This window comes from Nicotiana tabacum, chromosome 3 (assembly GCF_000715075.1).
Source record: "Nicotiana tabacum cultivar K326 chromosome 3, ASM71507v2, whole genome shotgun sequence".
NCBI classification, from domain to species: domain Eukaryota; kingdom Viridiplantae; phylum Streptophyta; class Magnoliopsida; order Solanales; family Solanaceae; genus Nicotiana; species Nicotiana tabacum.
In genome coordinates, this window is record NC_134082.1 from 29,575,881 (window position 1) to 29,589,474 (window position 13,594).

Genomic DNA, 13,594 nt, shown 5'->3' on the forward strand with positions numbered 1-13,594 from the left:
TCAACATCGGCCCACGCATACGTCATAAAGCTAGTTGCCTGTCCCATTTTATTTCCTTTATCACACAACGTATCTTGTACTAAGTTTGGGCTCCCCCCTCTTATAAAAGGGGAGTCGTTAACACCCTGTAAGGCAGAGCTCCAACTATTCTCCATAAGATAAATAATATATCTCTCTCTCTTTCTTCTCTCTAACTGGCTCGTCCTTACTAGCTCAAGGCCACTTTAGCATTTACTACTCTCTCACTTGTTCTTCATTTATTGCTTGGTATTGGCCATAAAGAGCCTTGTTTGATCACATTCTAACTGTTATCCCATTCCCGACTACCCCCGATAGCTCGAGATCGAGCCAAGATATCGACCTCGAGGTCCTCCATCGACCAGTCCGAAGCTAGGGAAGCAAGCCCCTCGGTTTGATTACCGCCCCGTTTTAGCTTGTATTTTATCGTAAAACTTCATATTCTTAGCACCGTCTGCTCTACAACTAGCATAAAAATAGATCACGTATTTTTAGAATCTCATTTATAGATTTAATTGTCGTTACCATTTTCACGGTAAACAGGCATGAATCGGGTAATTATTATGTCATAAAAGTTCCATCGGTATCGGGTGCGAGTGGCGGCCACGTCTCATCCTGTTTTGGGCGCAAAATATTAAAACATTTTTCATATATACTCCCTCCATTCACTTTTACTTGGCATGTATACTTAAAATAGAGTTTCATTTTTACTTGTCATTTTACGCATATTAAGAGAAGATAGATCTTTTTTTCTATTATACCCATAGTATTTATTACTCATTTTATATTATTTTCTCAAATTCAATAAAATATGCATCAATTAATATAGGTATCATGGTAAATTATGCACTTTATTTATTATTTCTTAAGGGACATGAAAAGTCAAAACATGTCTAGTAAAAGTGAACGGAGGGAGTAGATATCTATCGACTTGCTCCTCGTAAATGTCTATCCTTCATATTGGCGTGAACTCCTTGCGCCTCGGTACTTCTAAGTGAAATTTTCACTTTGTTCTTTTCCAACATGTCGTCCAGACATACCCATTGTCTGAAATGTAAGTAATAGTGAAATTCAAACCCATTTCCCGTTTCCAGAACTCTTCTTGTTTTTTTCCCTCCTTCATGTGCCATTAATTGAACCAGAAATGAAGAGGTTATGTCATGTACAGATATAGTTTAAGCATGATGTTTGAACTTTATCCGGCATGTATATTTCCAGTTATTGTAACATACATTAACTATTGGGGACGTGGTACACACAAACAAATAAAGACACAAGTATTCTTTACATGAGGTCTCAGCTTTCATCTATCAAACCTACAACTCGATGTGACCGTCAAGACTACAAAGCCTGAGACACAAAAGAGCTGAAGCTAGGTTCAGTAATGAGGCCTCAGAATGGAGACTGCTTCCCCCTTTAGCCGCGGCTTGAATCAAGATTGGTTGGGCCAGTGACCTTCAAAAATGGATGGTAAAACCAAAAAAAAAAAAAAAGAAACTGAAGGTTGATATAACAGTTGTACAAAGAGGAAGGCTTTGAAGAATCATTATTAACTCAGGCTTTCATTCTTTCAACTTTTTGAATAGAATACTTGAGTTCCTTCTGAATGTTCAATCTAGAAGGTGACATGACAATATCTTTCCAAACTGAGCCAGATTGATAAGATGGATGAGGGTTCTTGTAAAGTTCATATATGGAGTCAGCTCCTTCGTTCAACCTCCCTACAACTTCCAATACATCTATCTCATCACGGTCCACCAACAATGTCCTGTCTCTATCCTTCCATCCTATCAACTTTTGAATACTCCTTGTTAGTACATATGCCATTACATGAAAAATGTCTAGACAATCAGAATGTGCAGATATATAACTTATTAGTTGTACCTTAGGGGGGCCTTCCAAAGTATTAGTGGAATATAACCTTGCATTATCCACAAGCTGACAGTATGTATTGAATGCTCTAGCAAATCTCTTGTGTGACTTAAGTTGTGAGTTTACCCGAACAGCTCTCCTACACATGATAGCTCTCCTGTAAAGAATAGAAACAAACTTAATGCTAGGAGAATTAGCAGATTTGTCTGTTTTTTACTGGAGTGTATATGTTAATAGTAATTCTTCTCCATTTTCATATCAACATTCTTTATCTTTCTTTTTCTTCAGCCACCACGTAAGTTTTCTTGACCCCTGTTCCATTTTTCTTTTGGCAGATAATTGTGTTATCAGGGTCAGCTTGTGCGCGCCGATATGCCTACTACCACCAGACAGGTACCTAGAAACTCTTCCCATCAATACTAATGCAGATGGGAAGAAATTACCTAGTGTTCCTTCAGTACTTTATGACTATGATTCACGCATTAGTTAGATCTTTTGCATACCTTATGCCTCTAACGACGGCTAAATAAGCATCACAGACAACTCCAACCAATTCTATTCTATAAGGTCTTCTCTTTCTAATTCCATCAGTTTCTTGTTCTTCATCAATCTGTTCCCAGTAGTTTTCAGTAGCACTTCCATCGTCCTCTATTTTGTAACCGGGCCCCATGCGGTAGCGGCGCCGGTGAACGTTTCTAGCCATGGTTATTGTCTGCACTACAAAGGGTATCCATGACAGCGTGCCATCCATGATCACATCCCTTCCTTCATTGAGTGCTGTTACAAGCAGGGATGATGCTGCATCTGTTGATGACTGATGTACCTGCAAATTGCATGAAATTTACTTCTTAAATAACCAAAAGAATTCAAGGACATAAATATCGTAAAAAAGGACCTAAGTCCTCCAAATGTTTTAGATGAAATATTATTTAGAATTTGTTTCCAGTAATTGTTAGCCTTCTTATTAAAAGACTCTTTTACTCATAATAATTGATAGAATAGTTTGCAGGAGGTACACATCTTTCTTCTCAATGTGGAATTACGTAGATAGTCAGCCTGCATGTTTGATAACTGCGCTAATGTACTGACTATATCGGCACCATAGCAGTAGCATACCACTTTGGACCTAGCTGCCGGCCTAGCTAGTTACCTATGAGACAAGATTTTTCTCCAAATAAACTAGTGAATGCTTTGCAGCAGATATAGCATTTGGATGAATTCACATGATTTTCTCTCCCTATGCCACATTCGACAGGTAGACCGGGCATCAGAACCTCGGATTAGCACAGAGATGCAACTCTTTATGCGTAACATTTCAAAGGGGTTTGGGGTAATGGGAAGGTGGGGGTGGGGGGTTAAGAAGAATAATAACCAGTTCAGCAGTTTGCAGCATGTCATGATGTCCCCTGGAGCTAAGAGCTTTGTAAATAACATCTGATTCTTTGAAGGCATCTGCTTCTATCACAACAACATTAGCTGCAGCTCCAATCCAGAATGGTCTGCATCCAAATTTTGGCAGTCACTGCATTAGTATCTTTCACATAATGATTTATCACCTCCATTGAAAGAACACCTCATTAGAATCTTACACACACATATGCATGTATATATATATATGTATGTACACTTGCAAATAACGACGTTCTTACTCTTTGAGAATGTCCTTGAGCACGGTGCTTTTCCCAGCACCCATGCCACCACCCATAAAGAGGAGGACAGGGCTTCTATCTTTGTGAGCCATTGGCACCATCACATCTGTGCACTGTGAATCATCTGAAGAAACAAGTCCTATTGCTTTCATCTCCTCAACTAAGGTAGTAAGAACTCTTGCAACCTTCAGATTCTTTGTCACCCTTTCAAATCTTTGTTCCCTTTATAACGCACAAAACAACAAGATGAATAGTTCATAATATGTACCAAGTTCAGCAAAAGTAAAAATAATAGTATGATTTGATTGGAAGCCACTATGCTAATCTAGTACTGATTTAAGTACTTTCTGACCAGCTAGGGGTTACATAAAATTGGAAAATTTTATTTTGTGTCTCATACAACTAACACTAGTGACAACTTTTTTGTCTCGCAGTTTTGTGGACCCAGATTTCTGTGGACCCAGAAGGGTAAGATTGGGTCCACAAATTTGTGAGACAAAAAGGAAACTCATACAACTAGTGTAAGTTGTACGAGACACAAAATAAAATTTCTCCATAAAATTGTATAACATCTTAGCTAAGGAAATCATAAATGTCAATATCTGGAATATTATCCGAAAGCTGACCATAATAACAATAAAGTTAGGTCATGGTCTCCTGGACGAGGCAGATGGACACCAAACACATCTGGACTTGTCTATACGAAATCTGTTTTCAATTGACTAGAAATCACAGGGAATTACCAATTACCAATAAAGATATTTGGCATAACAACCTTCTATTTGAAATCTCCGTTTTCATGTGGAGGTGAATTCCCCATATTGTAACCTCAGAAGTTCGCTTAAACTATCAAAAAATTAAAAATAAAACATTCAACATCTTCTTTACTATATAAAATGACTTTAACTCAGACTGCTTGGAGTTCTGTTGCAGTAAAGCACGTATCACATCATAAGATTTGTCGACCAGATAGAAATTTCTCAATTGGTTGATATACAAACCAAAAACTAGTTGATCAATCTATCACAAAAAATTATATCATTTAGAAATGCGGAAGGCTTGGTTGTAAGCATGGACGGGAAACTCATAACTCACTTAAGTCATTTTATACAGACCAGCTCTAGAATAGTGTGAAAAGTAAAGGATGGAGAAAATCAAAGCTACTATGGTAACATGGTGAAATCCAGAACAGAAAACAAAAGGTGTGACGGTAACAGTAATGGCAAACAACCAGAATGCACAAAGGAGTGCCAAAGAATTCAAGTTAACTATAAGAGCTAGCGCTACACCTGTTGGCAAAGTAAAAGGCTAAGCAAAGGAACCAAAGCGATGATTCATCAATTATAATCCTAGTAAGTATGAAAGAAATAATGCATCTGACCATGTACACACACTATTCCAGGGATGTCATAAAGGTTGCAGATTCTTTGACATGTAGTTTTGGAAACATTGGGGAATTACCAACAACAAATGAGTATCATAACAACTAATATATTTCATAATGATAATTACATATTCCAAACACGAGAAAAAAGGAGGTACGATTTCATGACATCCTCATCTAAGTATTTACATTTAGACTATCACAATAAACATGTATGGTTCTGTCTAAACCCCTATTAAACCATATGATCCTACAAATAGGATTGTTTGAATTTCTCCCAATTGGCTAAAATTTGGATAAGGCCTAAAAACGAAAATCGATAACGATGGCCATCAATCTGACTATAGGATGAAAGAGCAAATATTAGGAAATACAGTTAATACCTAGTAGCAGCCATGACAATGTTTTGGAGCTTCTTTTTGGGCTCAAAGTGATCAGCACTCAATACCTGAAAGATAATCAAAAGGAAAGGAATGCGAGTTCGTCAACAACAATTCGAACTTAAAATTTTGTTTTTTGAGGTTATAATTTCTGAAGTATGTATCTATTTCTTCTTATTAACTGGATTTACCTGGCTCATCATATATGGAACCTGACTCCAATGGAAAGCGAAGTAACTGAGGATGCATCTCTCAAACTCTTCAACAAGTTTTATAAACAGCGAATCAGCATCTGGTTCATTAGAAAAGTAGCTATACATATCTTCTTCACACCCTTCTGATTTTATTATGTACTCAGTAGCTAGCTTACACATATGCGGACACTCTCTTCTATCTGCAAATCCCATTTGTCTAGCTGCATATTCATACATATATGTTCAGTTTTAAAATCACCTCGTTGAAAGGCTTAAATCTGTTAGAAAGAGAAAACTTTCTTACCGAAATTTGTGATCTAAAACATTTCATGACATTACATAGCGACAAAAGCATGCCATTAAGCATAAAATTGGACCTTTATGGTTAAGAAGTTTTCAAATGTCGAAAAATGTCATTAATGTTGAAACAAACTAAAAGGAAGTGATATAGGAAATAGAACATATCAAGTACTTAAGTTTATCCTTAACACGCCTTTCACGTGCGACCTGGCTTCTTTTTCAAGTAGACGATGGGTGGAAGTGAGGGTTGCTTAGACCTGCTCTAATACAAAGCTAAGGTACGGGACCACGTCATCTAAAAGCTTAAACTTTTAGAGAAACGCACTTTTAATTTCTTAATTACATCTACAACAACAGATATGATCCTAAATATAATAACACTAACCAAAAAAGGAAGAGAGAAACGTAGAAAACCCAAAAGGGGATCCAAGACTTCAATCAAATAATTACCTACATACAAGAACAACCCTTTAAAATCTCACAGGTAATGGATTTGGGGAGGGTAGAGTATACACAGACCTTATCCTACCCGATGGAGTAGAGAGACTGTTTTCGATAGATCCCGGGCTCAAGAAAACGAAAAAGATAGAAAAAGATAATATTCAATAATAACAGCATTATAAGAAACAGAAAATAGTTGAAACACAAAACGGGAGAGAATAATTACCTACATTATGGGAAAAATTTTCAAACTTGAGGACCTTCCTGGTACGCGAAACATCAATACGTGGAATGATCTTCTGGTTTCGGAAATTCTTGAGCCGATAATACACAGCCGCTGAAAGGATTAATCCAATGCAAGATGCTAAAAGGATCTGGGTATAAATAGGCTTTATGTTGAAACAGTAGTACGAAGGAGAATTCAATTCAGAATAAGAAGAAGAAGCAGACATATTAATTCCCATGCAAAAAGGGTCAATTACATTAATGCAGAAATGGCTTGTGTTAATCGTTCAGGTTGTTTTGGTAATCCGATCAAGTGCGAACATGATCTTGAACTTAGAATAAGTTTCACTTCTTCTATTTATATCTTTTTACTTTATCAAATTATCCCAGAAAAGGAAAAGGATAATTAGAGGAATCTCTTTTAGGGGAAAAATGTTTCCTAATTGAACGATACACAATGTGCAGATTCCAATTATTTGACTAATCTACCCTTTGTTTCTAATTGTCATCCTCTTTAACAAATTTTTGAAATAAAAAAAGGAATTGAAATGAAAAACAGAATCTTAAAGTTCCACGCTGCAAAGTACCAAAAGATTGTTTAAAATAGTGAAATAATTTTTGAAAGATAAAAAGTAGACTATACTTGAAAAGTGAAAAATTACTAACGAAATAAATTTACATAAATTTAATCACAAAGCCACGAGAGTTTAATTATAATTCAACTTAGTTGCATGGAATAATTATCGTAAAATTTGAGAAATGTATGTTTTTACCCCCTCCCAAAATAATAGCCGACAAAATATATTTTTGTATTTATGTATATTATATATTAAAATATACATACTTTGTGTACATTTTGACTAAAAAATAAAATTAGTTTCGGCCAATTTTGTATTTTTCCCTAAATTTATTAGTGTTAGAAATTCACAAATCCGAAACGATTGAAATACTAAGAATACTAAGAACTACTCCTTATATTTCAATGCATTCGAACTTTTTCAGAGAACGAAGAACAAAATGACTATTTCTCGATGTGAATATGGATGCAGAATTTTAATTTTTTTTTTTAACAAAATAAAACTTAATATTTAAAGATTATATAAAAAGTACTATAAGCCACAATAGTTAACAGTTCATGAGTATATTCAAAATGTATTTGAACCTGACCAAAGAAATCTTGTTTGACACCCCAAAAATAATAGGTTTGCATAAATCGAAACAAAGGGAATAATTACATATAAACTAAAACAAATTATGGTGTGTTAGTTTTAAATCTAGATGTTGTCACTAGTTATAATGACCCAACCGGTTGTTTTGAGTTCTAGCATCTCGCTCCTTAATTTGAGACTTCACATAGGTTCACTTGGTGTCTTATAACTTGTGAGTATTGGTGATTTTGGTCCCGAAGGTTTCGGGAAGGATTTCAAATGCTATCTTGCTACATTTAAGATTTAAAATTTAAATAGCAACCTTACACCTTGATTTTAGTATATGTGTTTAGATTCATGATTTGAAGCTTCTAATAGGTTCACGTGATGATTTTAGACTTGTACGTGTGTTCGAATTATAACCCGAGATGCTCGAGTGCATTCATAAGTATCTTGGTGGAGTTTAATTAGGAAATTATACCTAAAAATAATATCGTTGCCATGTGGTATGTGTTTGGGGGTAACATATATGTGAGGTGACGAGCATATATGCAGATGTCAAGTGTTTCTTGTATTCGAGTAAAGATAAATTTCATATGCTTTATTTATTTTACTTTTTTTGAACTGGAAAAGGATACTTATATTATATGTAACATACTAGGGCTAGAGCCCGTTAACATTGTCATTAGTACATATGCATTCATAGCCTATCATTATGCCTCGCAAGGCACAATCATTCCCTAGAGCAGCCAAACATTCACATTGGTCACTAGAACAGTTCCTAGCATAAACATACCCATCCTGATCCTTGTCATATACATCTACAATAAGTTCAGGTGGTAAAACAAAAGTACATAAGTTATTGTAGCTAGTTTTCTTTAACGCCGCCTTTGCCAAAAGATGTGTCACCATATTCCCTTCGCGGAAGCTATGCTTCAATGATATTGTCCCCTGCCTGGATGCCTCCTCCATTAACAACCTGCATTCGTAAATTAAATTATTGTTAGTAGGGTAATCTTCACTAATGACGCGTATGACCTCTGTGGCGTCAGTTTCCACTTCTACTAGGAATAAATATTCCTTGATAATTAATTATAATGCATGCCAAAGGGCTTGGAGTTCCGTTTGTATTGGTGAGGTTGCTTGGATTTTCTTAAAAAATCTTGTCTTCCATTTTCCCTTGGAATGACGAACTACTCCACTGATGTCCCCTTCCAGATTGTTGCTTTCGAATGCACCATCTATGTTGACCTTGAACCAACCTTTCAGTGGCCACTCCCATTTGACATTTATCCTTATGACCTTGTTATAAGTAGTATTCTTGGTTGTAAGTAAGGTGTATTCAGTTGCTTGATCAATAATTTTTTTTAACTATGATGTGTGAGGTTTGGTTGTTGATGTTATTATGGTTTCTGTTGTTCCAAATGCCCCAAATAGCAAATGGTAGAACCTCTTTACAAGTTACGTAAGCCATTGAAATTTTTGGAGTTGTGTTTAGTAATGACTCAAGCCATGAATTAGCTGTCCTATAATTGTTTATGGACACCCCTAGGGTTTGCCATAAAGTGTGAGCTATGGGGCATTCCCAGAAGATGTGGTATATGGATTCATTGTTGGCCTTACATATTGGGCATGTTGGATCAATATTAATACCAATTTTAGCAAGATAGCCTCTTGTGGGTAGTCTCATATGGTAGAGCTTCCAAATGAAAAACATAATCTTGTTAGGGCAACGTAGCCCCCAAATCCACTTAAACGTTTGTGTATTTGGTGTTTGGTCTTCGATTAGCTTATAGGAAGAGGATGTTGTGAATATATCACTAGGGTTAAGACTCCAAATGAGATCATTTGGAGGAGTACTTTGGCAGTCTGGATCAAGAGCATATATACTGTTTGTGACTATTTTTGAGAGGTCGAAGGAAATTTTTTCTAAGTTTCACCCTTTTTTCTCCTAGATATCATTAATTGTTAACCTATCCTCTTTTTTATTTACAGGCCCTGAAATGCTATTACAAAGACTATTAATATTTGGGATCCAATTTGTGTCCCAAATAGTCATATGGGAGTGTCTATTTACTGGCCACCTAATGCCTTTATGGCATATAGTCCAACCCGTTATTGTCGCACCTCCTTTTCGCCGCGCCCGCAGGGCGCGTGGGGAGTTTTCTCCAATTGAAGGACAGTCGAAACGGGATTTGTTTATTTGTTTTAGAGTCGCCACCTGGGAATTTTAAGGCGTCCCAAGTCACCAATTATAATCCCTGAATCGAGGAGAATATGACTCTGTTTATTATTCTGCGAACCAGAAATCCTGAGTAAGGAATTCTGTTAATCCGGAAGAAGGTGTTAGGCATTTCCGGATTCCGTGGTTCTAGCACGGTCGCTTAACTGTTTTTATTATTGGCTTAATTACCTTGATTTTATTAAATACATTGATGTTACATGTTTTTACTACCGCTTATTGATGACCCTTCTTTGAATCGAATTACGCGTACGTATATTCGTGTTAAAAAAAATTGCGGACTTGTGTCACGCGTACGTGTACACAATAACTTTTTATAATATATTTATTAAGCAATCATTTTTCGAAATTGTGTTGGATCAAGAATATTTGTTTTTCTTGAATAATGAACCGTACCTCTCGGGTTTTTATGAAATTGATTTAACGCCTTTTGGAAAAATCCTTTTATTAAATATTCGTTCGAAATTGCGCGTACGCATAATCCGAATTTTTGCTTTTAAAAATATAATCAGGGTACGCGAACGTATCCCTAATTGTGCAAAATATTCGTAATGATATTAGGGATTTTCCACAAATTGTTTATTATATCTATACATTTTTATGTGAAAATCATGATAAATTCCCATTTAAGGTGCCCTTAAATTCTTTGAAAAGAATTTACAATTTATTAAATATTGACCGTTGATTATATTTTCCGAATATAAGTTATATTCATTCCAACTATTCAATTTCAAAGGACAGAATAAAAATATGATTAATATTATTAAAAAAAAACAAATATGACATATATATATATATATATATATATATATATATATATATATATATATATATATATATATATATATATATATATATATCAAAGAATAAATTGCATATAAAACTGAAAATGAATGATTCATAAAGGAAGGAAATATTTTCCAAAAAAAAATTTCATGATTTACTTAATGCAAATTCTATTTCTAATTACCATTGATATCAAGTGTTGCAATTGGTACTTATACATCTCGTTTCATTCTCATATACTCGCTTTTAATCTAATAAGCCTAATTATTTGATCAATTTGTCTTATGAAGGTAGATAGGTATCGAGTTTATAAGAAAGGAATTATTATACAAGTTAATTCAATAAAATTACCTTACATGCAACTTAACTGTATATCGTAAACATTCATAACATTTTAACATTGTAACAAGCTACATCATATCACCTTTCGCCAACGTTTATACACACATCTATTATCTTATAAAAATATACCAACAACACCATCTTAACCTTATTTAACAATGAATATCACTACTGTAATTTTCTTGGCACTTCTACGTCACTTCTTACTTAACTAACTACAAAATTAAATAATGACCAACATTCATGCCATATTCCCTACTTTGACAATTTAATATGATTAAACTAATGAGATAATGAGCTAATATTATTACAAATCTTTATACGAACTTTCAAAGTAAGACAATTAGCTCATAGCTATCAAATTGAATTCACTACTAATTAACTAACATAAAACAAAAATGAAATTTAAATTGATGAACTTGGACAAATAGAAAACATAATTTCAATTCAAACTTCATTGATGAGTCATGTTGAATCTCTTTCCAACTTAAAATTTAAAAGACATGTACCTGGTATTGGAAAACAAGAGAAGATGAAGCTGAGAAGCAGCAACAGTAGTAACAATGTAGCACAACAACGACAGTCCAGCAACACAGGAATAGACCAGTAACAGTAGGAATAGTAGTAAACCCAGGAGACTATAAACGACTCCAAGTATAGAGAAGAAGTAAAAGGCAGGAAGGTTCTGACTATTTCAGATCTTAAGCGAGGCAATGAAACAGTAACTATTCTTTTCAACTTCAAAACTCTCCAAAATGAATTCTGTCCCTGTATATTCAGTGTATCCAGAATGTATATCGGGTGTATACTTCTCACTCCGCCCCCTCTTTTTTTCTTCTCTCTATCTAGTTTTTCCTCTTTTTTTTCCACCCTTCTTCCTAAATTTTCTCTTCTATTTATAGCAAAATTTTCGAAATTTTCAGATTTATTTTTTTATTATTTTATTATTTTTTTAATTAAAAGAAATCCCACTTACAAATTGCTTTTATTTTTTTAGAAAAAGAAATCCCACCTTTATTTACTTTTATTTTTAAAATTCCAACTTTAATTACTTTATCTTATTTAAAATCCCACTTTTTATTTTTTTAAAAGAGAATCTCACTTTATTTAACTTTTCTTTAAAAAATAAACCACTATCTTTTCTTTTTCTTTTAAAAATGCTACTTTCAATTACTTTAGATTTTTTAAATTTTCAGATATCTTTATATTTATTTTTTAATTCCAACCTTCTTTTACTTTTAAATTTTTTAAAACTTTTTACTTTTTTTTTTAAAAATTTTCTACATTCTTTTACATTTTTTTATTTTTAAAAAACATTCCCGAAATTATTATATATGTTTTTTTAAAAAAAATAAAAAAATAAAAATAAAAATAAAATAAAATATTTTCGGATTTTTTTTATATATAAAAAAAAACAAAAAATAAAACTATTAATAGTGATAATTTACCTTTTATTTTTTATTTTTTTGGTTTTGTTTTGTGTTGGACAAAAATGAAGATGGGGTGTTGGGTTAATGGAGCGGACCAGGTCGACCCGGTTTGAAACGGACCGGGTCATGGGGAAAGTTGGGCAATTATTTGGGCCTGTGGTTTGAAATTGAAGAAGTGGCCCAATCCGATTTTTCTTTGTATTTTTGTTCTCTTTTCTTCTTTTATTTTTCTAAAACTAAATTATAAAAGTACTTAAATTATTATTAAGAACTAAATTAAGTTATAAAAGCGCAAATTAACTTCCAATAACAATTAACGCACAATTAAGTAATAATTAAGCATAAAATTGTTCATTTGGACATTAAATGCTAAAAATGCAAAAGATGCCTATTTTTGTATTTTTTTATTAATTTAACAAATAAACATGTATAGACAAAAATACAAATAGTTACACAAAATATCACAAAAATTGCACACCAAGAAAAATTATTTTATTTTTTGAATTTTTTTGGGATTAATTCTCATATAGGGCAAAAATCACGTGCTTACAACTGCCCCTCTTTGCCCGAAGACACGAAGGGTTTTCGTGCAAAGATAAAGCGAGCGATTTTTGCCCATCCGAGTACTCAGTGTGAAGCATTTTTTTTATTTTTTTTATTTTTTTTTTGAAAAAGATTTGACCGAACCTTTGCTTCAAAGGTTTCCTACATATCCTGGGCTAAACAGGAATCAGGTCAATGTAGTTCGGGAAGTTTTGGTAGCTGGGACTACCGTGGGACTGTGATGTTACTGCTGCTTCGTGCTGTTTTTACTGCTTGCTGACCTCCTTATTACACCTTACTGTAAAGGAAATACAAAATTAAACTAGACTATGGTACATGAATTATAAAATCTTATCTAGATCATGCTCTCGCGTTTCTTGTTGTCTTGATATCTTGGTGACTCTTGGGCATTGGTCTTATTCCGTATTCCTTTTGGAACTCTTGTTGTTTCTTGTTGGGGATCTTGTTGGACTCCTCTGTTTTATTGATTCTAAGTGTGCTCCTTTTTCATATGAGCGGGTTTTTGATTTCAACACTTCAATTGCATTTCCTCGTTCTTCAGGTGGGTGCCTCGACTGCCTCTTTTCTTTCTTCATCCTCATTTTCCAGGTGGACGCCTGATTTCTTCTTTTTCTCATCC

The 13,594-nt window shown here is 34.1% G+C and overlaps 1 protein-coding gene across 2 annotated transcripts; it reads right to left on the reverse strand.

Moving 5' to 3' along the window:
- Positions 1–1,213: 1,213 nt before the first annotated feature.
- On the reverse strand, positions 1,214–6,888 carry LOC107808934 (calmodulin calcium-dependent NAD kinase-like). 2 transcript variants are annotated; one of them, XM_016633494.2, is made up of 8 exons: positions 6,465–6,888; positions 5,495–5,718; positions 5,307–5,371; positions 3,540–3,761; positions 3,263–3,389; positions 2,394–2,713; positions 1,903–2,047; positions 1,214–1,812 (listed from the first exon to the last, which is right to left on the reverse strand). In XM_016633494.2, exons 1-8 carry the CDS (start codon positions 6,700–6,702, stop codon positions 1,573–1,575), a joined length of 1,581 nt encoding a protein of 526 aa, XP_016488980.2. In that variant the 5' UTR covers positions 6,703–6,888; the 3' UTR covers positions 1,214–1,572. The 2 variants fall into 2 exon arrangements, with proteins under 2 accessions (XP_016488980.2, XP_016488982.2); XM_016633496.2 differs by having other exon boundaries at positions 6,469–6,887.
- Positions 6,889–13,594: the final 6,706 nt, after the last annotated feature.

What these genes read in the sequence shown, in the direction of transcription:
- LOC107808934 (XM_016633494.2), bottom strand. Translation starts at nt 6,702, where the DNA reads ATGGGAATTAATATGTCTGCTTCTTCTTCTTATTCTGAATTGAATTCT. An exon ending in TGCTGCAAACTGCTGAACTG is followed by an intron (nt 2,714 to 3,262) that starts GTTATTATTCTT and finishes TGCAATTTGCAG; the next exon opens with GTACATCAGTCATCAACAGA. An exon ending in CTTTGGAAGGCCCCCCTAAG is followed by an intron (nt 1,813 to 1,902) that starts GTACAACTAATA and finishes AGTATTCAAAAG; the next exon opens with TTGATAGGATGGAAGGATAG.